The following is a 26,258-nucleotide window of genomic DNA, read 5'->3' as shown; positions in this document are numbered from 1 at the left end:
CAACAGGTACAGAAAGATAGAAATAATCCCATGCGGGCTATCAGACCACCACGGCCTAAAACTGGTCTTCAATAACAATAAGGGAAGAATGCCCACATATCGTGGAAATTGAACAATGCTCTACTCAATGATAACCTGGTCAAGGAAGAAATAAAGAAAGAAATTAAAAACTTTTTAGAATTTAATGAAAATGAAGGTACAACATACCCAAACTTATGGGACACAATGAAAGCTGTGCTAAGAGGAAAACTCATAGCGCTGAGTGCCTGCAGAAAGAAACAGGAAAGAGCATATGTCAGCAGCTTGACAGCACACCTAAAAGCTCTAGAACAAAAAGAAGCAAATACACCCAGGAGGAGTAGAAGGCAGGAAATAATCAAACTCAGAGCTGAAATCAACCAAGTAGAAACAAAAAGGACCATAGAAAGAATCAACAGAACCAAAAGTTGGTTCTTTGAGAAAATCAACAAGATAGATAAACCCTTAGCCAGACTAACGAGAGGACACAGAGAGTGTGTCCAAATTAACAAAATCAGAAATGAAAAGGGAGACATAACTACAGATTCAGAGGAAATTCAAAAAATCATCAGATCTTACTATAAAAGCCTATATTCAACAAAACTTGAAAATCTTCAGGAAATGGACAATTTCCTAGACAGATACCAGGTACCGAAGTTAAATCAGGAACAGATAAACCAGTTAAACAACCCCATAACTCCTAAGGAAATAGAAGAAGTCATTAAAGGTCTCCCAACCAAAAAGAGCCCAGGTCCAGACGGGTTTAGTGCAGAATTCTATCAGACCTTCATAGAAGACCTCGTACCAATATTATCCAAATTATTCCACAAAATTGAAACAGATGGAGCACTACCGAATTCCTTCTATGAAGCCACAATTACTCTTATACCTAAACCACACAAAGACCCAACAAAGAAAGAGAACTTCAGACCAATTTCCCTTATGAATATCGATGCAAAAATACTCAATAAAATTCTGGCAAACCGAATCCAAGAACACATCAAAACAATCATCCACCATGATCAAGTAGGCTTCATCCCAGGCATGCAGGATGGTTTAATATCGGAAAACCATCAACGTGATCCATTATATAAACAAACTGAAAGAACAAAACCACATGATCATTTCATTAGATGCTGAGAAAGCATTTGACAAAATTCAACACCCTTCATGATAAAAGTCCTGGAAAGAATAGAATTCAAGGCCCATACCTAAACATAGTAAAAGCCATATACAGCAAACCAGTGGCTAACATTAAACTAAATGGAGAGAAACTTGAAGCAATCCCACTAAAATCAGGGACTAGACAAGGCTGCCCACTCTCCCTACTTATTCAATATAGTTCTTGAAGTTCTAGCCAGAGCAATCAGACAACAAAAGGAGGTCAAGGGATACAGATCGAAAAGAAGAAGTCAAAAATATCACTATTTGCAGATGATATGATAGTATATTTAAGTGATCCCAAAAAGTTCCACCAGAGAACTACTAAAGCTGATAAACAACTTCAGCAAAGTGGCTGGGTATAAAATTAACTCAAATAAATCAGTAGCCTTCCTCTACACAAAAAGAAACAAGCGAGAAAGAAATTAGGGAAACGACACCCTTCATAATAGATCCAAATAATATAAAGTACCTCGGTGTGACTTTAACCAAGCAAGGGAAAGATCTGTACAATAAGAACTTCAAGACTCTGAAGAAAGAAATTGAAGAAGATCTCAGAAGATGGAAAGATCTCCCATGCTCATGGATTGGCAGGATTAATATAGTAAAAATGGCCATTCTGCAAAAAGCGATCTACAGATTCAATGCAATCCCCATCAAAATACCAATCCAATTCTTCAAAGAGTTAGACAGAACAATTTGCAAATTCATCTGGAATAACAAAAAACCCAGGATAGCTAAAACTATCCTCAACAATAAAAAGGACTTCAGGGGGAATCACTATCCCTGACCTCAAGCAGTATTACAGAGCAATAGTGATAAAACTGCATGGTATTGGTACAGAGACAGACAGATAGACCAATGGAACAGAATTGAAGACCCAGAAATGAACCCACACACCTATGGGCACTTGATTTTTGACAAAGGAGCCAAAACCATCCAATGGAAAAAAGATAGCATTTTCAGCAAATGGTGCTGGTTCAACTGGAGGTCAACATGTAGAAGAATGCAGATCGATCCATGCTTATCACCCTGTACAAAGCTTAAGTCCAAGTGGATCAAGGACCTCCACATCAATCCAGATACACTCAAACTAATAGAAGAAAAACTAGGGAAGCATTTGGAACACATGGGCACTGGAAAAAATTTCCTGAACAAAACACCCATGGCTTATGCTCTAAGATCAAGAATCGACAAATGGGATCTCATAAAACTGCAAAGCTTCTGTAAGGCAAAGGACACTGTGGTTAGGACAAAATGGCAACCAACAGATTGGGAAAAGATCTTTACCAATCCTACAACAGATAGAGGGCTTATATCCAAAATATACAAAGAACTCAAGAAGTTAGACAGCAGGAGACAAATAACCCTATTAAAAAATGGGGTCAGAGCTAAACAAAGAATTCACAGCTGAGGAATGCCGAATGGCGAGAAACACCTAAAGAAATGTTCAACATCGTTAGTCATAAGGAAATGCAAATCAAAACAACCCTGAGATTTCACCTCACACCAGTGAGAATGGCTAAGATCAAAAACTCAGGTGACAGCAAATGCTGAGGATGTGGAGAAAGGGGAACACTCCTCCATTGTTGGTGGGATTGCAGACTGGTACAACCATTCTGGAAATCAGTCTGGAGGTTCCTCAGAAAATTGGACATTGAACTGCCTGAGGATCCAGCTATACCTCTCCTGGGCATATACCCAAAAAAGATGCCCCAACATATAAAAAGACACGTGCTCCACTATGTTCATAGCAGCCTTATTTATAATAGCCAGAAGCTGGAAAGAACCCAGATGCCCTTCAACAGAGGAATGGATACAGAAAATGTGGTACATCTACACAATGGAATATTACTCAGCTATCAAAAAAACAATGACTTTATGAAATTAAGTAGGCAAATGGTTGGAACTGGAAAATATCATCCTGAGTGAGCTAACCCAATCACAGAAAGACATACATGGTATGTACTCATTGATAAGTGGCTATTAGCCCAAATGCTTGAATTATCCTAGATGCCTAGAACAAATGAAACTCAAGACGGATGATCAAAATGTGAATGCAGATCGCTCCTGAGAGACACAGCCAGAATACAGCAAATACAGAGGCGTATGCCAGCAGGAAACCACTGAACTGAGAACAGGACCCTGTTGAAGGAATCAGAGAAAGAACTGGAAGAGCTTGAAGGAGCTCGAGACCCCATATGTACAGCAATGCCAACCAACCAGAGCTTCCAGGGACTAAGCCACTACCCAAAGACTATACATGGACTGACCCTGGACTCTGACCTCATAGGTAGCAATGAATATCCTAGTAAGAGCACCAGTGGAAGGGGAAGCCCTGGGTCCTGCTAAGACTGAACCCCCAGTGAACTAGACTGTTGGGGAGAGGGGCAGCAATGGGGGAGGTTGGGAGGAACACCCATAAGGAAGGGAGGGGGAGGGGATGTTTGCCGGAAACCGGGAAAGGGAATAACACTCAAAATGTATATAAGAAATACTCAAGTTAATAAAAAAAAAAAAAACACAACTGAGTAAAAAGGGAAATGGTAAGATTATTTGATACAAAAGACACTGACCTTTATTTAACTCAGCATCAGATGAAGAAGCTCTTTAGGGTTGCTTCTGCAATCTTGATTTGATTTTGAGAGAAACAAGATGAAGCACGTTAGTCAGCGTCATTTTGTGGCATTGGACACCTTTTAAAAAAAAACCTAACTCTATCCAGGAAAGGTGATACAGCTTCTGTGACTTTAGTAGTGTCATGTGAGTCACTAGAAAGTCCCAAGGGCAGCAACCTCAGGGCATGAAGGTAAGCCGGAAGGTAAGGAATGTCTTAGAAAGTTGAACCGGAGTGCCCTGCCTGTTTTCATGCTGTGTGGAATTTAAGGAATTGTTCTAGAGAGAGGTGAGGTACGGAGAGAGAATTTGCACTCATTATACTAAACTTGCGTGGAACACAAGGAAACAAGAAAGCGAACTGGTCCAGGAGCCTGTCCCTGGGTCAGCAGCGGGAAGCAGCGCCACCTGCAGGCAGAAACACTGGCCCTGGCGGCTCCCCAGTTTGCCCGGCTTGAGGAGAGGAGGCGCTTACTAGAGTGCACATAGCTGGCTGACCTGGAGTCAGGGCTGACCCAGGAATGCAGGGCTGAGGTGAAGAGGGAGATGGGAAGAGAGGCCCAAGAAGAGAACACCTTCGTAAATGTTAAAAGGCACTGGTCTAACTTAGCGCTTAGTGTGCCTCTTCCATTCCTGGTGCCTTTGGTATTTTGCCTGTAAGAAGTGTAAAATTACCAAATTCTAGTTCTGACCAGTCACCTCTTGAGTTTGGCAAATGTCACATAGGAGCGCTGCCCTGCTTCTCGCTAAATGGAAACTGTAACAACATCGAGCTGAAGTTCATTAGTTAAAATTCATCACCTGTGCAGACAGAATACTGCGGGTAACTATCAACTCTCGGGAGGAGACAGACGCCTTTAAGTGTAACTCCACGAGGGGAAGTGGCGATTTTCTTTGGTGATTTTTTGGGGGGTGTGGGGGAGGCTATGTGGCTCACTTTTTTTTTTTTCTTTTTTTCGGAGCTGGGGACCGAACCCAGGGCCTTGCGCTTGCTAGGCAAGCGCTCTACCACTGAGCTAAATCCCCAACCCCAAATAGATATTTGGTCTTTTTAAATTCTTTTTTTTTTTTTTAAGATTTTATTTATTCATCTTATATATGATGAGTACACTGTCACTGTCTTACACACCAGAAGAGGGCATCGGATCTCGTTACAGATGGTTGTGAGCCACCATGAGGTTGCTGGGATTTGAACTCATGACCTCTGGAAGAGCAGTCAGTGCTCTTAACCGCTGAGCCAACTCTCCAGCCCAGATGTGGCTCACTTTTTTAAAGATCATGCTGAGAGAAAATGGCTGAGCTCTTAGTACTGAGCAGGTCCCGCGTTGTTGTGGAACCTTTTCAAACCTTCCTTCTGGCTTCTCATGTGTCAGCTTTTGTTCATAAAAGGCTCCTGGCATGATCCCACGGAGATCATCTCATCATGATCCGAGGATCAGGGTTTGGGGATTCTAGAGAAAAGCCCAGGCCTTACTTCTCCTACAAACAGCTTTCTTACCCCACGCAGCCCAAGCGACTTGATGTAAGTGCAGAGATCCAGGGGTAAGGTGTTAGCAGACTGATCTGAGCTTCCGGTCTGGAGGTAGGTTCCCGGAAGGGGTGGGCTATTCTTTTCAATCCCCGTCACTGAGATTCTGGCTTTGAAAATTAAGTCACGGGGTTGGGATTTAGCTCAGTGGTAGAGCGCTTGCCTAGCAAGCAAAAGGCCCTGGGTTCGGTCCCCAGGTCCGAAAAAAAAAAAAAAAAAAAAGAAAATTAAGTCACACTACCACAAAGTAGGAATGTTTTCAGTGCCCTGCTGTATTTCATAGAGTTGGCAATATATTCATGTAAAAACAGTGTTAACTCTGGGCTACATGGACGATTGTTGGACTACTAGCGTCTCAGTAACCAGGCACTAAAGGTCAACAACAAAAAGATCAAGAATAAAGAGTCAAAACCACCCAAATAACGTATTCGTGTTTATATGCACACGTCTACGTGTGACATATACATCTGTACATGTGGCCACTAACTGCCCTGGGGCTGGAGCTGCAGGTGTTTTGGGGGCTTCAGGCTTGTTCCCGGATGTTTTGATCCAAACCCCAGGCCTCGTGACTGTGCAGGAAGCCCCCAACCACTGAGCCCTCTCTCCAGCGGCTAGAATCACCAATAACAAAGAGCTCTCTGTTGCTAATTTAAGATGCTTTGAAACGTAATTTTCCCATTCTTTCTCACTGATGTAAAAGGCATGAGAATAAAGACCAAATATCTGGGCTGGAGAGTTGGCTCAGCGGTTAAGAGCACTGACTGCTCTTCCAGAGGTCATGAGTTCAGTTCCCGGCAACCACATGACCATCTGTAACGAGATCCGATGCCCTCTTCTGGTGTGTAAGACAGTGACAGTGTACTCATCATATATAAGATGAATAAATAAAATCTTAAAAAAAAAAAAAGAATTTAAAAAGACCAAATATCTATTTATCCTGAGGAGACTCCTTAGGCCGCAACAGTGAAGTGTCTTCTGTTCCTTCTGTTTAAGTCACTTGGAGCCTGGTCCTTCCCATCCCCGTAAGACCTATCTGACTCACTGGCTTTTGACTCACCCTGCATACCCAACACTAACTGCATTCAGTCACCTGGTAAATTGCAGACAATCAATTTTCAGAGAGCCAAGGCTCACTTCTCAATGCAGGTGAGAGCGACAAGACCCAAACCCCGTTCTTCTGACACAGCCCTATGGGATTAATTTGGAAAATTTTATCTGCGCACCAATGCACCTCCTGAAGTCATCGGTGTCCTTAGCCCCATTTCCTAAATGGTGTTGCCACCTAGGAACTAAGACACCGGCATTTGTTATGTGCTTCCACTTTTGGTGTGTGGGAGATTGAGATGAGGACCCTGCACAGGCTAGCTCCGACCATTAGACTATACTGTCAGCCCTTGATTTCCTAAGACAGGTCCTTGTTGGCTAGCACAGGCTCGTGATCTGCCTGCCTCCGTCTAAGTATGGAGATTTCCAACTGCTTCCCGCCCGCCGCCCTGTGAAAGCAAGCCTGGTGTGGTACGCACACCTGCAACCTCTGATGGAGGCTGAGGTAGGTCTATTGTTTGAGGCCTGCCTGTTACTAAAAATTGAGGTAATTTCTCTATACAGAAGGGAGTCAAACCAAATCAAACGTAAGCACTGCGATGAAGTAGAAGAGAAACCGGTGGAGATGGGCTTCTGTGGAGCTGGAAGATGGCTGCAGGCAAGGGGCTCGCTGAGACAAGCACGAGGACCTAAGTTCAGACAGCTCTCACCCAAGTCAGACACGGCTGGTGTCTGTGACCTCAGCACTGGGGAGGAAGCTGCAGGAGGACCCCTAGCGATTTGCGGGCCAGTCAGTCAAGTTACTGGTAAGCTCCAGGTTCAGATTTTCCTAAACAAGGTGATAATGCAACTCAAAGACTCCTGCCCCTGCCCGGAGGCTCCACACACACTAGCTCAACCACACACTAGCCTCACACACCCTACCTCCCACGTGGGCAATGAAGAAGCACTTGTGTGTCAGAGTACCTGGGCGGTCTGTCAATCACCATGGCCTAGCCAGACGCACTTGTTGAGCCCATTGTCTCTGGCTGGCACCCACCCTGCCTCAGTTCCTGTGCTGTGCTGCTTGTCCATTTTCACTCTCTACTCAGCAGAGCTGACGGATCTTACTGTATCCGTTCCTGTGAATGTAAAATACCGATTCCAGCATTTGTCCTGAGATTTCAGGTCACAAAGGCAGTTAAGCATGCTCCTCTTGTTTCTAAGGTGGTGGTTGTGCTAATCTGCTTGACAACCTCCACTAGGAACTGCTTAGCCTCACTTAAGCCACGGTCCTAACTTGAGTAAAGCAGGGGTCAGTCAGGCGCAGTTGGACAGCAAAGCTGCTGAGTAGACAGGCGTGAGATAGGTCTGGGGTCTAACCAGGCAGAGTTTGGAAGCGGGGAGTGTCCTTGCCAGCTACAGGAACCAGGCCCTGCAGGTCACTGGTACGTCCTGCTGCGACCCAGAGGGCTCTGGAGTCACAGGAAGCACCTCAGCAGTGCTGACATCCGTAGTGGCTCTTCTCCACCTGCGCCCATTAGTGACGTTATCCATCCTCCATACAGATAGCAGCACTGGAGCAGTCCCTTAACTAACGAGATTTCAAGTACTCAAGTAAGAACAAAAATTATTCAATACTGACATTTTATTTTCTGAAGTTTATCATAATTTTACAAAACAGAACAAAACAAAAAGCAGGTATCAAAAACAGCAGTTTATAGTTTCTGTGCTGGTTCTCACCTCAGTCAGCGACTCTGGAATTGGCATCTTAGGAAGACAACCGGGCTGCTTCCCTCTTGGCCACAGGCATTCGGTGGTTGGTTTCAGAACTACTTTGTAATAACTTTTTACAAGCACCGGTCATTTTTGAGAACCAATTTGGTTTGTCCGACAAAGTAGACACCTTTCTTTTACTATGCGGCATTTTCCTTTCTTATAAAACACTGCGCTGAAACACATACTATGTATTTGGATCAGAGCCACATTTTCTGAGATCCCCATTACCTGAAGAACACTGAGGACACCATTGGGCGTGTGAAATGTTACAGTGAACCCTTGTGTAAATGTCTAAGGCAGCTACCTTATTTCTGATGAAAGCATTCATTCAGAAGCTGCTGGAGTCCCATTCTCCCACTTGGGATAGCTTCCCCAGGCAGCCTTATTATCAGAAGGAAATGGGATGTTTGTGCCAAAGAGGTGCTTATATTGTGTAAATACATTTATATAGAGCAAGACTTCTTGCTCTGGACCCTGGGTCACCACAAAGAGATTGAGAGGCCATGATAATTGGATGCTAACAGGAAGTGCACACTTACACTCATAGCATCATCTGGAGGCAAGCAGAAAGAAAGCTGGAAACTGGTAGTGGGGCTCACCCACTCCTTGCTCTGGAAACACATTTTGCTTAAATAAGGGAAGTGTGGTCCAGTTTTGCAATGTTACTAGCTGCCAGTCTCTCGTTTTTAAAAATAAAGATCACTTCCTGACCAGCAATGAGTTAGGAAACTGGCCTCGACTTTGATCACATCTCTCAGTATTGGTTAAAAATAAAGTAAAACCCTTAAACCAGTCAACAGAGTTAGAAATTGCACAAACTTGAATATAAATTACAGAATGGGATACACATTATTGACATGGTTATGAAAGGATCAAACACCCCCACTGAGACAAAATTTTCTCCACATTATTTCAATTTTCATTAAAGGAAACTGATATGTAATTTTCTTCTTTATAGATATGAAAAAGGAAGCAAGAAGGCAAAGCTGAGAGAAACAGATGCTACCCACAGGGCAGCGGTGCCATTTGGTTGTTTTGGTCTTTGTACCAGCAACTCCCACGCCTCTGAACACTGTCCAGTTCCAGCTGGACTACACGGTTTTTCTTGCAGTCAAAACACGAACGATAGACCCTACTCCTCCAGCAGCAAGTGCCTAAAACAAACCAAATACACAGGAAACGTCAAAAGTCTAAGATCAGGTAAAACACTGAACTCATAAACTTGGTAAGTACTTCCTGAGCACCTATTATGCCCCAGGCAGGTGTCAGCATGATACTAATGACAGTCTTATTACTAGGAGAAAACAAAAACAAAGACCAACCTCTCAGGGTTCCTGCCCTTGGGAAGTTACTTCCAATCAGACACTAGTCACTATTCTAGTATACTATGCCTAAATAATGCTTAAGATGTCTGTAGCACTGTTTCTGACTAGAACAGGTTTCAAATATAAATTCAGGACATTTTCCATCTCCCATCCTCATTGAGGTTGGGAAGAACCTGAGATTGGGACAAGTTATCCCAACTTCCACTTGTTTGCAGATTTCCTCCCTATGGCAAGAAGATATTACTTAAGAGCTAAGAGCTGATCTCTAACTTGGAATCTGACTGGAATAACTGGGAATCATGATTAAATACCAGCAATTAGAAATTTTGGTATACTTATTTGGACAACTGTATGACACTTATACGAGAACAACATTTCCCTATTCTGTATGAAGTGCCGTGACTTATCTTAGAGAGCTACAGAAGCAGAGTAAGGGCATATACCTAGGACAGTAAGAAATGTCAGGGAGGCTGACAGCCTGAGGCCAGAAAACAGTTTAAAGGTGTGAGGGTGGGGTGTATCAGGGAAAGGCTGGAGCTTAAGGGAAGAGTGAAATGGGTCATCAACAAACGACAAGATACTTTGGATTTTAGATCTCATTCCAGTGGTTGAGTAGAAAACAGAATGGAGCAAGTAGCAGCCGCCAGCAGATGCTGTGAGGTGCATCAGAGACCTACTGGCACAGATGGGCTTGAGGACACTCAGAAAGTCAACCCCGGAGATTTTGGAAAAACCAACAACACGTGTACTACTCCTCTCACTTACAAGGGTGTTTCCTTCTAGTAACTTGTGAAGATTACATGAGTTGACATATTTATAAAGTTCTCAGATGTGTTTGGATTATAACAAGCTCCCAACTGATGTCACTGTGGTCCTGAGGCTATTCTAGACCTATGTCAGTTTGGGTTTTAGAGGCAGCTCTTCATCTGCAAACTGAAGATAAGAAAGTCATGTGTGCCTAGGTGGTAGTGGTAGTGGTAGTGGTGCACACCTTTAATCCCAGCACCCAGGAGACAGAAGCAGATGGCTCTGAGTTCAAGGTCAGCCTGTCTACAGAGTGAATTCTGGGATAGCCAAGACTACACACACAGCACCTGTCTTGACCCCCAAAAAAAAAACCCAAAAAACAGAAGACATGTACACACCTCATAGAGCTAGTGAGGAGTAAGTGAAACGTAAACAAGGGTGGAGCCCAGCCAACAGTGTCCAAAGTAAGATGACCATACCAATAACTCCACAGGTTCCCTTCAGTGAGAGGGGGCACTATACTGGAATACAAGGAACGCTCTTCATAAATACTAGCTCTTTGGTAGTGTATGTAAGATAAGGTGACTTAACTAAGGCTCAACAATAAAATTTACTTTTAGTTTTATCTTATAAACGTTTCCACTCAGACTCAAGAGAAGGGTTTTAGAAAGAACTGACTTTCGGGAGCTGAAGGAGATGGCTCAGCACATTAAAAGTGCTAACTAACTCAGAGAATTCAGTCCCCACAATCTACACGAAAGAGTCATACACACATATAATGGTTAGCATCTGGAATCCCAGTCCTTCTATGGCTATGGAATTGTTTATATTTTATCAGTACAAGAGCTAGGTATGAAAGCTCTTAAAAAATTAAAAAATATATTTGTTTTGTGTACACTTGTGTGGGTACAGTGAGTGAGTGTGTATGTGTATGTGTATATAGGTAGTCAGTTCTTTTTGTCCATCATGTGGGTCCCAGAGACTGATTCAGGTTGTCAGGCTTGCTGGCAGGAAATTCTAGTCACCTGGTTCACCCATTTAATAAATTCTTATATAGAACTAAAAATAATTTGATTTCTCTCCCTCCCCAAGACCCAACCTCCCAATATAGCATATAATTCATTATGTAGACAAGGTTGGCCTGGGATACCTCTCCCTAGAGACGTTCACTACCATACATGGCCAATAACAATTTCTGAAATACAAAACAAAACTAGTGCTGGGATCTATCCTTGGGAATGCAGGCAAGCACTCCTTCTCCACAGTGCTTGGTGACTCCTAGTAACGTTCTACCCCTCTGAGCTTGCCTATTTCAGATCATTTCACATAAGTACAAATACAGAATACTTATTCTTTTGTGTCTGGCTTACTTCACTTAGTGCAGTATCTTCTAGGTTTGTCGATATTGTAGCATGGATGAGTAACAGCCCATGGTTTGTAGGTACCATAGATTAGTCCTTCATCTTGGGTTTTTTCTATCCTTCAATTAGTGTGAAAGAACTCACACTTCAAGTATAAAATCACTTATGCACTAAATACATGCAAATAAAATGCAATGCAAATGGGAGTCTTAAGATCAAGGCCGATAAGCAAGTGCAAACTTGTCACTTTAATAAAGATGTACAATGTCACTGCTTTTCAGGTGACAGAGGTTATTTTTCTCCACTTCAAAGGAGCCAGTTATAGGGTCTGTCAGTTTATTGACTTACCTTTTCATGCCACTGTAGTAACATAGCACTGCTATTGTCAGACGGGCTCTCAAAGCCTTTATAAATATACTTCATTAGGAGGTCCACGCCATTCTTGTCCAGAGACTGAACAGCCTTTTCAATATCATTAGCTTTAAAGGAGATGAGCACCTTCAAGACGATGCTGCCTGCCCGGTCCTGAGGTAAATATATAACAGAATTATTTAGACATGTGTATGCCAGGAACACAGTTTTAAAAAGGCCAGGCTAGAGTGAATTTGAAGGATGATCTGGAGGATGTGAAAGAAGATGCTGTGGGAACACGGCCAGCGTGTGGATGAAAGAACAAGTGCTGTTAGCGTGGGTTTCAGTGTTCAGAGTGTTCCGAAGGCTCTGATGTGACAGAGCTGGGTGGTGGGAGAAGCAGGAGCGAAGTGAGAATACAGACCACGTGAGGGACAGCTGGCCACCGTAATGGCTCAGGCTTTTACTGGGAAACGAGACAGTGGAGAGCTTCAAGAGCACCGACCCAATCTGTTTCCCATTTTAAGACTACCTGGCATCTCTGTAGAGAACAGCAGTGAGGCAGGAGTAAGGCAAAGGCAGGACGCCCACGGGGTGATTCCAACAACACTGGACGCCCATGGGGTGATTCCAACAACACTGGACGCCCATGGGGTGATTCCAACAACACTGGACGCCCATGGGGTGATTCCAACAACACTGGACGCCCACGGGGGTGATTCCAACAACACTGGACAACAACCTGGACGGGGGTGATTCCAACAACACTGGACGCCCACGGGGGTGATTCCAACAACACTGGACGCCCATGGGGTGATTCCAACAACACTGGACGCCCACGGGGGTGATTCCAACAACACTGGACGCCCATGGGGTGATTCCAACAACACTGGACGCCCATGGGGTGATTCCAACAACACTGGACGCCCACGGGGGTGATTCCAACAACACTGGACGCCCACTCGGGTGATTCCAACAACACTGGACGCCCACTCGGGTGATTCCAACAACACTGGACACCCACTCGGGTGATTCCAACAACACTGGACGCCCACTGGGGTGATTCCAACAACACTGGCTGGTTCTGGTTGGCATGAGAGTTGAGGTGGGAAGAAGGGAACCCCTTCTCTTGGTTTGTTTGTTGTTTTAGAGACTTGGTTTCTCTCTGTAGCTGTGGCTGTTGTCCTCTGTAGAACGGGATGGTCTGGAGCTCACAGAGATCTGCCTGTTTCTGCCTCCTGAGTTGTGGGATTAAAGGTGTGCACCACCACGGTCAACTTAGGAACACATTTTTGATAGAACTGAAGGTAGAACTAGGGATTTACTAATAGACTGATGGGAAATTTTAACAATTTATTGTAACATTTAAATTTTACTTCTTGGTCTTAAAAAACTCCTAACCAAAGAAGAAAACTGATTTATATAACTCTATCTTGCACTATCTTTCAAGAGTGGTTATTTTCTTAAAAGATCCTTTTAAAAACCATTAAAAAAGAACTTTTTAAAGTTTCCTATCCACAGACATTAGGTTCCAGAAGCAAAGGCACCTCCTTACGCATCACCTAAGCAGAGGGAACAGGTAAACGACCCTTCCAACTGCTCACTGCTCCTTCTGCTCAACACAGCGGTGTCGTTGGCATTCCTACGGGTGGGGTTTTACAGAATGTTTGTACCACCAATGTTCTCTTCAGCTTAAAGACTGTCTAATTCCCTATCTATCTTTGTAACCTCCTACACACAAGCTGTCAAAACACAAAACAAAAAACCAAAACCAACAAACAAACAAAAACCATATGAAAACAGAAGGGGTAAAACTGAAAATTTAATGAGGTTCCTAACAACTTTTAAAAAGCAAAGAAAAATTCTTATACAAAGTTCTGTGCCTTCAATAGTTATCATGCATTTACATATTATTCTTAAGTTCTTGGGTTCCTGAGATGCAGGCTTCAGACCACAGGGCTTTGTTACCTGTATAACAAGAAACAGCTAAGCAATTCCCTGAGAATCAGTGGAGGACTGATACAGAGATGTAAGCTACGAAGTTCTTCTGAGGGACTTAGCAATGCTTTATGGATCAAAAGCCTTTTTAAAAAAAATGTCACTTTTGATCTAGCATTTATCTTCTGGGAATTTTATTGACATAAACAATTAAAATATAAAATTATTCATGTAGCAGGAAAAACTAGAAAACCTAATACACAGTAAAAGGGATCAGTTGCATATATGATGTCATATACCGGTGTACGGCAGTTAGAATGCCACAGAAATAATCTTATTGCTAAGGAAAGATCATGTACGTTACTATGCAGCTCAAGTGTAAGATTCTATTAATTTTCTAAAAGAACACAAACCCTGGTAGAAACCCCTCAGTGTGCAGCAATACCATATAAGGCAGTAGCTGTGACCCGAGGAAGTAGCACGGAAACCACCTTTTTATGCGCTCATGCCTTTGATTCTGATATTTCATATTTACATAATTAAGAAAAACTTAGGGAATCAAGAGGCAGCTGGGTGTGTTTTTTGAGCCTGTTTGAATTCAACTCATTCCTCCTTAAGCACACACAGAGCTGGTGTCCTCACCCTTTCTGTTTACTGTGCTCCACGCGGCACCGTCCTAACCACATGTCAGCCCTATTTTCTATGACCTTTCTACTTAGCAGGAGCTTCCTTTCGGGCTGGATGTGGTGGTGCATGCCTTTAATCCCTGTGGAGGCGGGAGATCTCTGCGAGTTTCAGGCCAGGTTATAGACTCAGGTCCAGTCTCAAAACAGAAGTCACACTGTAAACCCTCGTGTCAAGCACAAAATAGTTAAAATGGTCGTTGACTGTGGGTGTCAGAGGACTTTGATAATAGTGAAGCAGAAGGGAATTAACGCTGTAGTTTACCACTCACCTTCACTGCCTGGCTCTTTGTGTTAATGGGGGGGTTTTTCAGAGCGGCCTGCAGGGCAGCGGTCATGTTTCCTGTAGTGAAGGTTAAGGGCATAACAGAAAGGGCAGTCCCGCTTTACGGGACTGGTGGGTTAGACTTAACTTTGTGAACAGTAACAAAAACTACTATGGTCATTAACTGTATGGGTTTCTTTCCAATATGTCAACCAAAGGTTAAAATAATGAAATTAAAAGAATATGATTTTTTTAAAAGCAAAGATTGTTCTGACCTGTTCTGTCAACCAAAGAGATTACACTTTCCAGGGAAATACACACAATTGTCTAGACAGGTATTCAAGAAGTCTTAGAATATGCCTAAGAATTAAGCCATCGAATGATGCAGTTTACCAACAAAGTATACCATCCTGTCTGCGTGATTCTTACTGGAAAACAAGCCTAAACTTGATACTGAAACTACACTGTGTATTAACTGAGGTGCTGGCAGATTACTCTGGCAATCAGAGTGGGACAGGCCGTGATAGCTTCATATCGATGAACAGGGCTCGGGACGATGTAATAACCCACACGACCTGTAGGTGGCAGCTTACTTTATTTCCTACAGGTTATTCAAACTGGGCTGGACCATCCATACCTACTACGTACTGAAAGCACTAATGAGTTAGCAAGCACGGGAAACGGAAGGCCAATCAGACTGTCAGAAAAGACAGTCATTTCCCTAAAAGGAGAACCAGATCACTTGTTCCTCCATCTGTAGTACCCAACCGGGGCTGCAGTTCCTAGTTATAACCAGAGACAGTACCTTTATATTTGGATAAGATGGATTGATGAAAAGGTAGACTGAATTAATAATGGATACAGCCATAATAATCACCAGAAATTACCTAAAATACATTAGTTTAATAAAATATCATATCCACCATAAAGATTTCTTTAAACGAAGAATAAACTCACCACTTCTGTGGAAAAGGTCTAATAAAAATTATCTACAGTTAGTGATAAACTACTGTCAAGCCTGCATAGTCTCTTAAAGAACACTTTTTAAAGAAAAAAAAAAGTCCCAAGTATTTTAATAAATAAATTAGTAGCAACCAATGTGGAATGAAAGTTAAACGTATATGGCACATATATGTATATATTCGATGCTGTGGTTACCACTAAATATTTCTGCTTACTTCTTCATTATAATCTAGTAGAAAATCGATGAGGGAGAGATGTATGTACAGACTTAATGAATACGAGTTTTCTAAAGCTCCAATTTGGGGTTTTGTGACATTTCTATTTTTCTAAGGGATCAATGCAAATGATTTTCAAGGTTATGAATATTCAGATATGCAAACCAAGGAACCAGGAACTGACAGCCATATTTTAACTAGCATGGAAACAATTTCAGAAAAACGATTTTGATTTATAGAAGTGACTCATTCTCTGCTTTATTCACTGGGGTTCATCTTAAATTATTCCCAGGGATTCTCTACATGCATTCCCTATCCTTTTCCTAGAGCCTTTTCTTAGCAGGTGAAAGGCTCAAAGCCTTACCTGGGAATTTTGGATTAGAAAACTCCCTTCAGCCTGTTCATAAATTATATGCAACCTTGCCCAAACCCTTTTCTTTTAATAAATAACACTGCTGATGGAAAAAGCTCATGGGCTGAATGTACGGAGGGCCTCAATTTGCTCCACCTCTCCTGGCTAGGAATAAACTATGCCCGCTCCGCAAATCACACACACCCGACAGAAAAGCAAGACTCCAGGCGGGACACCCGTGTCCCCACCGGGCAGGAATTTTTGGAGCTCAGGTGCCCACTAGGGCGTTATCCGGTGCCCCCCGAGAGGGCGCGGCCGCTTAGGACAGCGCACCTGAGGAATCGGGGCGCCGGCAAGTTCGCGGGCGCGGCCGCGGGGTGCAGGCGGCCTGCTAGCCCCGGGACCTCCTGCCCTCCGTCCCCACCTAGAGCCGGGCACAGCTGGCCGTGTGTCCCCGTGTCCCCACAACCCCCGGCCGCCGCGAGCGTAAGGATATTGCCGTAGGCATGAGTCCACCTCGCCCTCGTCGGGCCCGGCCTGGCCATCGCCGCCGTCCTCCTCGTCCACGAACTTGTTCTCATCATATTCGTCCACGTCCACCTTCCGGAAGCGGGCCGACGACACCGTGTTCTTCGACATCCCGGATCGCGATGCAACTCTGGCCTCCCCTCCGCGGTGCCTCTTCTTCAGCGAGCCTAGCCTTGTCCGACTCACTTCCCTCTTCCGCTCTGGGGCGTCGCCGGCAGCCGCTGCTTGCTCGCTTCTGGGCCTGCGCGCTAGCCGGCGCGGCTTCCTCCTCAGCTTCCAGCCATCCTTCAGCCCCCGCTCCGCCCCCGCGTCCCCCGGGAGCGCGCGTCGGCCAGGGAGCGCGCGGGACGCACGGCGCACGCGCGGGCCCGCTGCAGGAAAGGGGCGGGGTTGGAGGGAGAGAGGCGGGGGCGGCGGGCGGACAGAAAGCGGGCTGAGGCGGAGCGGGAGACTTGATTGGCCGCCGGGGAGCGTCACGTGACACCCGGGAGGTTCCCATAGAAACGCTTTTCTGCGGTCCAGCCTTGCGGGGGGTCTTGGGCTGGAGGCTATGGGCACTTGGGGCGCGTGGCCTGGAGTGCTGCCGCCGCCGCCGCCGCCGCCGCCGTCGGTGCCAGCCGCTTGTTGTTGGGGTCCGGTGTGCAGTGTGGGTGGTCGGACTTACGCGTGGGGTGGGATGGACTGGCTGCAGAACCTAGTCCCCTGCAGTCAGCGGGAGAATGAGGCGGAGTGATGCCCAGCACGAAACTAGTGATCGGAGCCCTCCATTCGGACCGAGCGCCGCCGGGGGCTGCGTTCCGGAGCTGAGAGCCCCTTCCCGGGCTTGGGATCTTGGCACGCTGTCGGTGGGAGGTCCCCAAGGACGGAGTCGAAAGGTCACTTCTTACCTGTCAGTGCTGGGGGACAGCATCGCGGCCGGACCTGCAGAATCTCAACTCGGTATTCTCTCCATCTGGAGGGAGGGAAAAGAGGCTTGGGCCGGGGCTGGGGACGGGTAGCGAAATTGGGGCAAACTTGTAGCATTTTCTAGAATCAGTCATCACATCTTAAAATAAGTAGTTATTTGGAGCAAGAATGCCAGAAGAGGGTGGGCGAGTTAGGCTTTTCAGCGCTGAGGGAAAATAGCGTGTGCAAGGATTAATAGAAACTGGACTTTCAAGGTTGTTATTTATTGTTTAAGGCACGTCAGATCAGCTTTTTTGCGATATTCCACATTCCCGTCAGAGGCACTAAGATTAAACAAATAATAGCTGTGCTCTGTGCATTATACTGTCGTACACGTATTTACAAAATAAAATTAATTCAGACACTTGGCTATGCCCTGCTTAGATGCAGATCTACCTGGTTTCACAAACAGCAGAAGGCTGGATGTCATCCTGTTGAGTTACCTCGTTTGCTGTGCAGTACTGAAAAAGAGCACTGGGCTTGGGATCAGAAAGCAGTGGCTGAGTTTCGACTTTTTTGCTCTCATAATCTGCGAGATTGAGGCACGTTGCTTAAAATTTGGAACCTCGGATTTCTTACTGCCAAAATTGGGCTAATGTGCTTTTCCCGAGAATGCCCCCAGGGTTCAATTCGCAGAAATGCTTCAAAAAGACTCTAAAATTCTGCGTATATGTGCAATGTGTTTATTGGTTATGTAGCCCGAGCTTCTTAAATTACCTAATGATAGGTTATGTTTTATCTTGCTGGTGAACGAGATTCCCAAGATTCTGAAGGGTTGAGCCTATTTTTCTTAAGTATCTTTTTTCATAATTTTTCATAAAACTAGGTATTCAGAAGGTAGTCAGTGAATGCTTGATGAGTTAGTGAGATATCAAAGAATCAAACTGGTGATAGAGAATCAGTCCAAAGGAGAAAGATCTCAAAAGGAGAAAGATGTGCATGTGTGTGTATGTCTTTCTGTAGAGAGAGCACTGTATGTGAATCCCTTTTCTGTGTGAAGAAGCAATGTGGCACCCCCTCTAGGTATATCATTCAGTTGATAGAAATGACATTTCCTTGATTAACACTCACGGCGTGAGCTAGTAAAAAGCTCTCATGCCTTACGACAGCAAAGGAGAAATTTCTGCCTGCCAGCAGCACTTACTTTAAAAGTCTCCTGCTGAAGTACAAGAACATTGTTATGGTGATGGCATTATGTAACTTAGGATAAAGATTTGTTTAAATTCTTTTTTTCTGTTTCAGTTTTGTGTAACTTCCCACAAAAGGTGCATAACATGCTCTTTTAGATGTTAAAGCTGACTGTACTTTTTGTTCTTTTAAATTGAGATTTTTCTTTGAAGAGAAAATTAAACACTAGATGCACTGTTGAGTATAGACAGAAAGGAGGATTCAAGAGCTGACACAGCCCTTTCTCAAGCCCTAGTTTTTCCTTTTGTCTTACTCGGAGACACACACACACACACACACACACACACACACACACACACTTGGTCTCTTTAGAACTGGGGAAGAATCCTGGGATAGAAAACAACTTAATGGAACAGTGAAGAATAAAAAAAATATTAGTTGTTCAAGGATGTAATTATCTTGATTGCTTAGAATTTTGGTCTTCGTGTGGATTGTGTTAAACTTGGCAGTTTTTTTGTTTGTTTGTTTTGTTTCTTTTAATACTGCCTCACAGTGCTTAGGATGTGGTGGTAGTCACCCCTGCTAAGTAATCAATTAATTATCTCACAAATGAATCCCAAGATAACATTTAAAATTTAGTATTTTGATGGATACTATAATTCCCTACTTCCCATTAGCCAATTTTATTTTTTTTACAAGATTTATAAGAAATGTTTGTCTCTGAAGAAACCTGCTCTTAATTATTTTCCAGTTAGAAAAGGTCTAGTATTCTACTTTCTTGAAGATTTTATATTTTTGCTGTTACCTATGATACTTCATCACCATTCTATTTTCTTTGGACTTTCCCAAATGAATAGTTTCATCTTATATAAAGGATTTGCTTGGCTTAAGATGTACTTATGATGCAGGTAACTAGGTTATCTGAATTTCCAGAGGGTTATAGCAGCATTTGTAGATCCTTGTTTCTATGATGTCTCAAAAAGCCAAGGATCAGGGCCTGTGAGCTGGTGCAGCTGGTATAGACCCTTGCGGCCAACATGGTGGAAGGAGAGAGCCAACTGAAAAATGTGGCTTTGTAGGTGAGTGTGTGTGTGTGTGTGTTTGTCCGCACATGTGTGCATATCCCCCTACCCCCATATATGTTAAGAAGGTCAAAGACCTAATGAGGTTCTCTTATAAGGTCTGTTTTTAGACATCTTAAGCTAAGTACTCTACCTTCTCTCTGCTTTTTTTCTCTCTCACAAACTCTTGCTAGTAAATAGTTAAAAGAAGAATTCATTGAGTCCTGGAGCATAGCACTGTTTTTGTTTGTTTGTTTGTTCTTTCTCTCTCTCTCTCTCTCTCTCTCTCTCTCTCTCTCTCTCTCTCTCTCAGCACTGTTTTTGTTTGTTTGTTTCTCTCTCTCTCTCTCATAGCACTGTTTTTGTTTGTTCTCTCTCTCTCTCTCTCTCTCTCTCTCTCTCTCTCTCTCACACACACACACACACACACACACACACACACACACACGCACACGCACGCAGAGTTAAAATCTTTTAGAAAGCAGAATTTAAAAATTAAAGACAATATATGTGGATAGCCATTAGGGAATGACACCTGAGATTGACCTCTGGCCTCCACCTGCATTATACACACATGCATGATAAGTGATTCCCAGACGTGTATCCGTGTGTGTACACGCACAGGCACACCTACATGCACGTGCACCTTCCTCCCCATCACTGTTTGCCATCCCGACTCTTCTGAGATGTACGGGTATTTGGTATTAAGCACATCTTAACCACGATTCATCATTTTACAGAACTGAACTTGTAGACCCATTAAACAGTAACTCCCCACTTTCTCCTCCCTCTAGCACCAGAAAATCATTTTATTTTATCAGTGACTTATTGGGAAATCATATAAATGAGCTCCTATAGAGCGTGTCTTTTTATGACCTATTGCATTCACTTGATATAGTGTCCTCAGGTTCATTTGCTTGTGGCATCTATCAAAATTGCTTTTTTTGGGGCAGGGAAGGCTGAATAACATTCCATTTCATTTTATTCTTATTTTTAATATTTACTTTATTATTCATTTATTTGTGTATATGTATATTTTGTATCTATATGCAAGCAAGTGGCAGCAGGAGCCAGAAGGGGGCATTCAGTTCCCTGGGACTGGAGTTACAGATGGTTGTGAGCCTCCATGTGGGTGCTGGGAATTGAACGTGGGTCCTTTGCGAGAACAGCAAGTGCTCTTAATCACTGGGCCATCTCCCCAGCCTCTAACATTCCATTTTACATAAGAAATGCCACATTTTGTTTACCTACTGTGTGTCAAGGGATATTTGGTTTATTTTCTTATAGCTTTAGGTAATTTGTTACTGTAAATGTGTGTATAAATGCCTTATGTCTTTACTTTTAGTTTTTAAGAGGTTTATACAATGAAGTGAGTTTATATTTGCTTTTCTTTCTTTCTTTTTCTCTTTTTGGAAAAAAAAAGTGCTCTTAATTTTAACAAATTTTAAATAAAATGAGTCCACATTCCATTTCCTTTGACTCCCGATTTGGTACAGCATAGAGTCAAATAATCCTGGGAATTTTGGTACGTGGTGCCCTGTGAGGGGAGGCAGGGTGAGTCAAAGCCAAAGCTCAGGCATCTAGAACATCCTGAGAGTCCCCAGCCTGGATCATGCAGGGTACTTGGCTTTCTGAGTCTAGAAGACGGCTCTTGGCTGTATAGTTTGAGCAGAATTACAGAGAAGTCACAAGGAGGTACTGATGGGTACTGGGTTTCCCTGGCGTCAAATACCATTAGAGAAGCCTGAGGCATAGAACATGGCTCTGGAATCAGACATGGCTTTGACCATCAGCTCAGTCATCAGGTTCCGACTTACTGCTCAGACTATTACAGGCTCTCTGTGGTACCACCTTTTTATCTGTAAAACAGGTACTATAATAACATCTGTGTCATAGGATTATTGGAGGGATTGAATGAATTAATATATGTGATGGTTTGTATATACTCGGTCCAGGGAGTGGCACTATTAGAAGAAGGTGTGGCCCTGTTGGAGTAGGTGTGTCCTTTTTGGAGTAGGCGTGATACTGTGGGTGTGGGCTTTAAGACCCTCATCCTAACTGTCTGGAAGCCAGTATTCTGCTGGCAGGGCAGTCTTCAGATGAAGATGTAGAACTCTCAGCTCTTCGTGCACCATGCTTACCTGGATGCTGCCATGCTTCTGCCTTGATGATAATGGACTGAACCTGTGAGCCATCCCCAATTAAATGTTTATACGACTTGCCTTGGTCATGGCGTCTCTTCACAGCAGTAAAACCTTAACCAAGACCATATGTAAGTGTTTAAAATACCTGATGTACAACTCTCAGAAAATGTTGGCTAGTAATAGTATTAATTAGTGTGAGTTGAGTTGCCATGTGGCTTTCCTAAGAGCCTTGGAGAAGAGATAAAAAGGATTATATTCTATGAGCTTTCTGCTAAACTATATGTACTGTGAGTCAAAAAGACGCACAGGTCTGGCAAGGTGACTCAGTTGTTAAAGGCTGATGCTCTCAAGCACACACACAGAGTCAAGTCACGTAGCAGGAATGTAAAGAAATAAGATTTACTTTCTTGTCAGGGCATTAAGATTAGACTGTAATTTGACGAAGTTATTTGAATATCAAGAAAGCTAGATGTGGTGTCTCACACGTGTAATCCCACATTGAGGAGGCTGATGGAGGAAGATTGCCTTGTGCTGGAGGCCACCCTGGGCTACACAGTGACTACTAAGACAACCTGGGTTACAGAATGAGAACTTGTCTCAAACATCATCAACAATAAATGTCAATAGAAAATCAATATGCAGCCTGGAGAGATGGCTCAGTGGCTAAGAGCACTGGCTTTTCCAGAGGTCCTGAGTTCAATTCCCAGCAACCACAGGTGGCTTGCAACCATCTGTAATGAGATCTGATGCCCTCTTCTGGTGTGTCTGAAGACAGCGTCAGTGTACTTATATAAATAAAAATAAAAAAAAAAAAAGAAAAGAAAATATGCTAGATGCAACAGGAATCAGTTACAGACTATGTTGTTTCTTATAGACTTCATCTACCCAGATACTTCCGGAGACAGAAAGCCTTGCCCACACCTCATTATTTTATCCCCATGACAGATGACTGTATCCTACAAGTGCACAGACATTTAACTCATAGAGTCAACTGCTTGAATCCTCATTCTAACCCAGCAAGCTTCTGATGATAATATGTTTGAGGAGCATAAGCTTTTACTGTATAAGTGGAATGATTTAAATATTGAATGTACATCCAGTTGTATGTCCGACTAGAAATCAATTTACTAGCTGTCTTTACATGTCAGTCTTAGGAGCTTTGTAATTCTGTCTACAGCTGACCTAAATCCATTCTTCTTGTGTTGACCACATATGACATAATTGGGCCTACAGAGGTGAGAGTCAGACTCTGAGGCAGACGAAGGTAGTGCCCTTCTCCTCACCTTCATTTGTTTTCTGGCTTATACCCATGTCTTTTCTCAGACCTGTCTCACTGACTGATTTAGTTTGTTCACTTCTATTTTATATTTTTGGAATTTGCTTTTGTGGGATGGCAGTGATTTTTTTCCCTGAGACAATGTTTCTCTGTGTAGCCTTGGCTGCCCTGGAGTTCTCCATGTAGATCAGGCCGACCTTGAACTCACAGAGATCCACCTGTCTCTGCCTTGAGTATTGGGATCAAAGGCTTGTGCCACCAAGCCTGACTGGTAGTGATATTCTTAAACATTACCATTGCCAGTTTGTTGAAGAGAGTCAAAGCATCTAAATTTGTCTGCCTGCCTGCCTGCCCCACCCCCTCATTCTCTGGACCATCTACCCATGACCAGGAGCCCTCTGTGCAATGAGTGATTGAGACACATCACTGTGTATAAGAACTCACTCCTTGGAAACACTGCTTTACTGTATATTTTCTTCAAGCAGGCAGAGTTCAAAAGTTCCTTAAAGATGAATTATGTCAGGAATACAGTAGCTGAGTTGGGAGAGTGCTTGCCTCGCACACACAAGGCCCTGAGCTCAATATTGAGTACCCCAGAAACTGGTATAGTGATGCATGTCTTAATCCCAGTGCTTGGGAGGTAGAGGTGGGGATATCAGGAGTTCAAGACTATTCTTGCTCTTACTCTTGCTTCTACAGATTAATAGATTACTTTAAATTACTTTTCTTCTGTTTTCAAAAAGGTCCCCATGCGGTGGGACCTTTAAACCCAGCACTTGGGAGGCAGAGGCAGAGAGATGGAGAGACAGAGGCAGAGACAGATGGATCTCTGAGTTTGAGGACAGCCTGGTCGCTACAGATTGAGTTCTAGGACCTGTCTGGAACAAATAGACAAACAAACAAACAAACAAACAAACAAACTCACCAACTTACTACATGGCCCACATGCAGCTAAGGCCATATATTTTCTTTATAGTATTGGCTTGAACTTGTGAGCTGCCATCCACCTTCCTTTTCTGCATTGCAGGCTTATGTAATTAGTATAAAATTGTAGTTTCCTATAGTTTCAGCATTTCTTCTCTTGTTATATACTGATGACATACAAAGTCATAGACTCAGACTCTGTACACTTTGTAACCTGAGGGGTGCTGTGGTCTACTTCACCACTTTGAAGACTGGTTTTGTGGCAATGATTTTATCTTTTTAATTTGGCAGAAGTGCTAGGGACTCAAATCCAGGGCCTTGTCGTGTTAGGCACATACTATGGAGTTAGACTGTCAGCCACTAGCCCTCTCCATAATCAGAAATGCCAAATTCGGTATACTGGCGTCTTTTTTTCCAAACATAGTATTCCAATTTATGGACATAGGCTTTCATAATTTAATAATAAACTTCAATGTATCTCTAAGAATAATAATTACTCTATGCCCGTGATAAAATTATATTCCATTACTTTGATCCAAATCTGCAGGTTAAAGACAAATTTTCTTTAAAGATTTTGTTCATGTTTATTTTAGTCACAAGGCAATTTTTTCTTCCTTATCTCTTTCTCTGCCTTCATGGGATACTGTGGGATTTAATGTTAATATTAGCATATTACCTTACTAAGGTAGCATGGCTTTATATAGAGAGTTTACAGAGTCAGCTTTGACTATATGAATATGAGATAGGAATTTGCATATGAATGCACTGTTTTCTATAGCATCTATTTACATATTTCCAAGGGAGAAATGAAGCAGCACATGTGTATTGTATATAAGCAAAGCAATTTTATTTAAGTGGCTTTTTAAAGTAATTTTATTTAAGAGGGTTAATCAAAGAAAATTTCTTTTAAAAAGTATATTTTGAAGAATTTTTTTAAGATTGATTCATTTATTATATATAAGTACACTGTAGCTGTCTTCAGATACACCAGAAGAGGGCATCGGACCTCTTTACAGATGGTTGTGAGCCACCATGTGGTTGCTGGGAATTGAACTCAGGACCTCTGGAAGAGCAGTCGGTGCTCTTAACCACTGAACCATCTCTCCAGCCCTATTTTGAAGAATTTAAGTGAATGTACAAATATATATTGGCAAAGAAGTAGTCAGAAAAATGGAGAAAATACATATATATTTTGCACTGTAGTAGAAGAAGGGTAATGATAACAGACACAACTAAAGATATCCCATTGGCAGTGATTAAACAGGCAGAGAGGATAAGGGACATTGGCGAGTAGTGACAGGTGGGTGACTGGTGATGGAGAGTCAATTGTGCTGCCCACATTTTGAGGGGCTATTGTGCTGTATGTCACAGTCACAGAAGAAAGCGAAGATTAAGAAGGAGGAAGAAAAGGAGTGGGGGGAGGGAGGGGGAGGGAGGGGGAGGGGAGAGAGAGAGAGGAGAGAGAGGAGAGAGAGAGAGAGAGAGAGAGAGAGAATATGGACTTGAGTTCTTGACTGATATAGGGTGCCCTATAGGAAATTGCTATCTTGATGGATAGAAAATAAAGGACCTTGGAAGCCATTAAGAGTAGTGTGGAGTTTGGTATGATGGAGGACACCTTTGAGAGTCTCACACATCCATGATCTACTTGGGAGAGAGTGTTCTGAGTCGGAAAGATTAAATGGAGTAGCTGGCTAGGTTTTAAAAAAAAAATCAATTTTTGTAGCCATATGTAATCAATTTGCAGAAGGGCTTTTACCTACACAAAGCAATTTTGAATCACTTTAGAAAAAATAACCTATCCAAAAGTCTTTTAGCCATAGTCAACAATCAATGCCCAATTACCGCCGTGCTCACGAGATGGCACTTAATGTTAGGAACCTCAGCTGTTCTCTAATTTTGGTGTGTTTTTATACTGAAACCAATT

General features: G+C 43.1%; 2 protein-coding genes across 4 annotated transcripts in view; one reads left to right on the top strand and one right to left on the bottom strand.

The window, feature by feature from the left end:
- Positions 1-7,976: 7,976 nt before the first annotated feature.
- Positions 7,977-17,135, bottom strand: Arpc5 (actin related protein 2/3 complex subunit 5). Its single transcript, XM_032915398.1, has 4 exons — positions 16,822-17,135; positions 14,803-14,875; positions 11,907-12,083; positions 7,977-9,279 (listed from the first exon to the last, which is right to left on the bottom strand). The coding sequence occupies exons 1-4, from the start codon at positions 16,962-16,964 to the stop codon at positions 9,217-9,219; spliced, it is 456 nt and encodes a 151-aa protein (XP_032771289.1). The 5' UTR covers positions 16,965-17,135; the 3' UTR covers positions 7,977-9,216.
- Positions 17,136-17,469: 334 nt separating this feature from the next.
- Positions 17,470-26,258, top strand: part of Rgl1 (ral guanine nucleotide dissociation stimulator like 1) — a 249,011-nt gene continuing 240,222 nt past the window's right edge. For all 3 annotated transcript variants that reach the window (XM_032915394.1, XM_032915396.1, XM_032915392.1), the window contains exon 1: positions 17,470-17,792. The gene's annotated coding sequence lies outside the window, so the exon portion shown is untranslated. The remainder of the gene's footprint in view (positions 17,793-26,258) is intronic.

The sequence above is a fragment of the Rattus rattus genome, chromosome 10, assembly GCF_011064425.1.
Source record: "Rattus rattus isolate New Zealand chromosome 10, Rrattus_CSIRO_v1, whole genome shotgun sequence".
NCBI classification, from domain to species: Eukaryota; Metazoa; Chordata; class Mammalia; order Rodentia; family Muridae; genus Rattus; species Rattus rattus.
Note: the sequence above shows the minus strand (reverse complement) of the source record. Positions and strands in the feature narration are given on the sequence as shown.

Excerpts from the sequence above, each read along its gene's own strand:
- Arpc5 (XM_032915398.1), bottom strand. The coding sequence starts at position 16,964 with ATGTCGAAGAACACGGTGTCGTCGGCCCGCTTCCGGAAGGTGGACGTG. Across the intron at positions 12,084-14,802 it reads CAAAGAGCCAGGCAGTGAAG|GACCGGGCAGGCAGCATCGT; the intron begins GTGAGTGGTAAA and ends TATTTACCTCAG. Across the intron at positions 9,280-11,906 it reads TACTACAGTGGCATGAAAAG|GCACTTGCTGCTGGAGGAGT; the intron begins GTAAGTCAATAA and ends GGTTTGTTTTAG.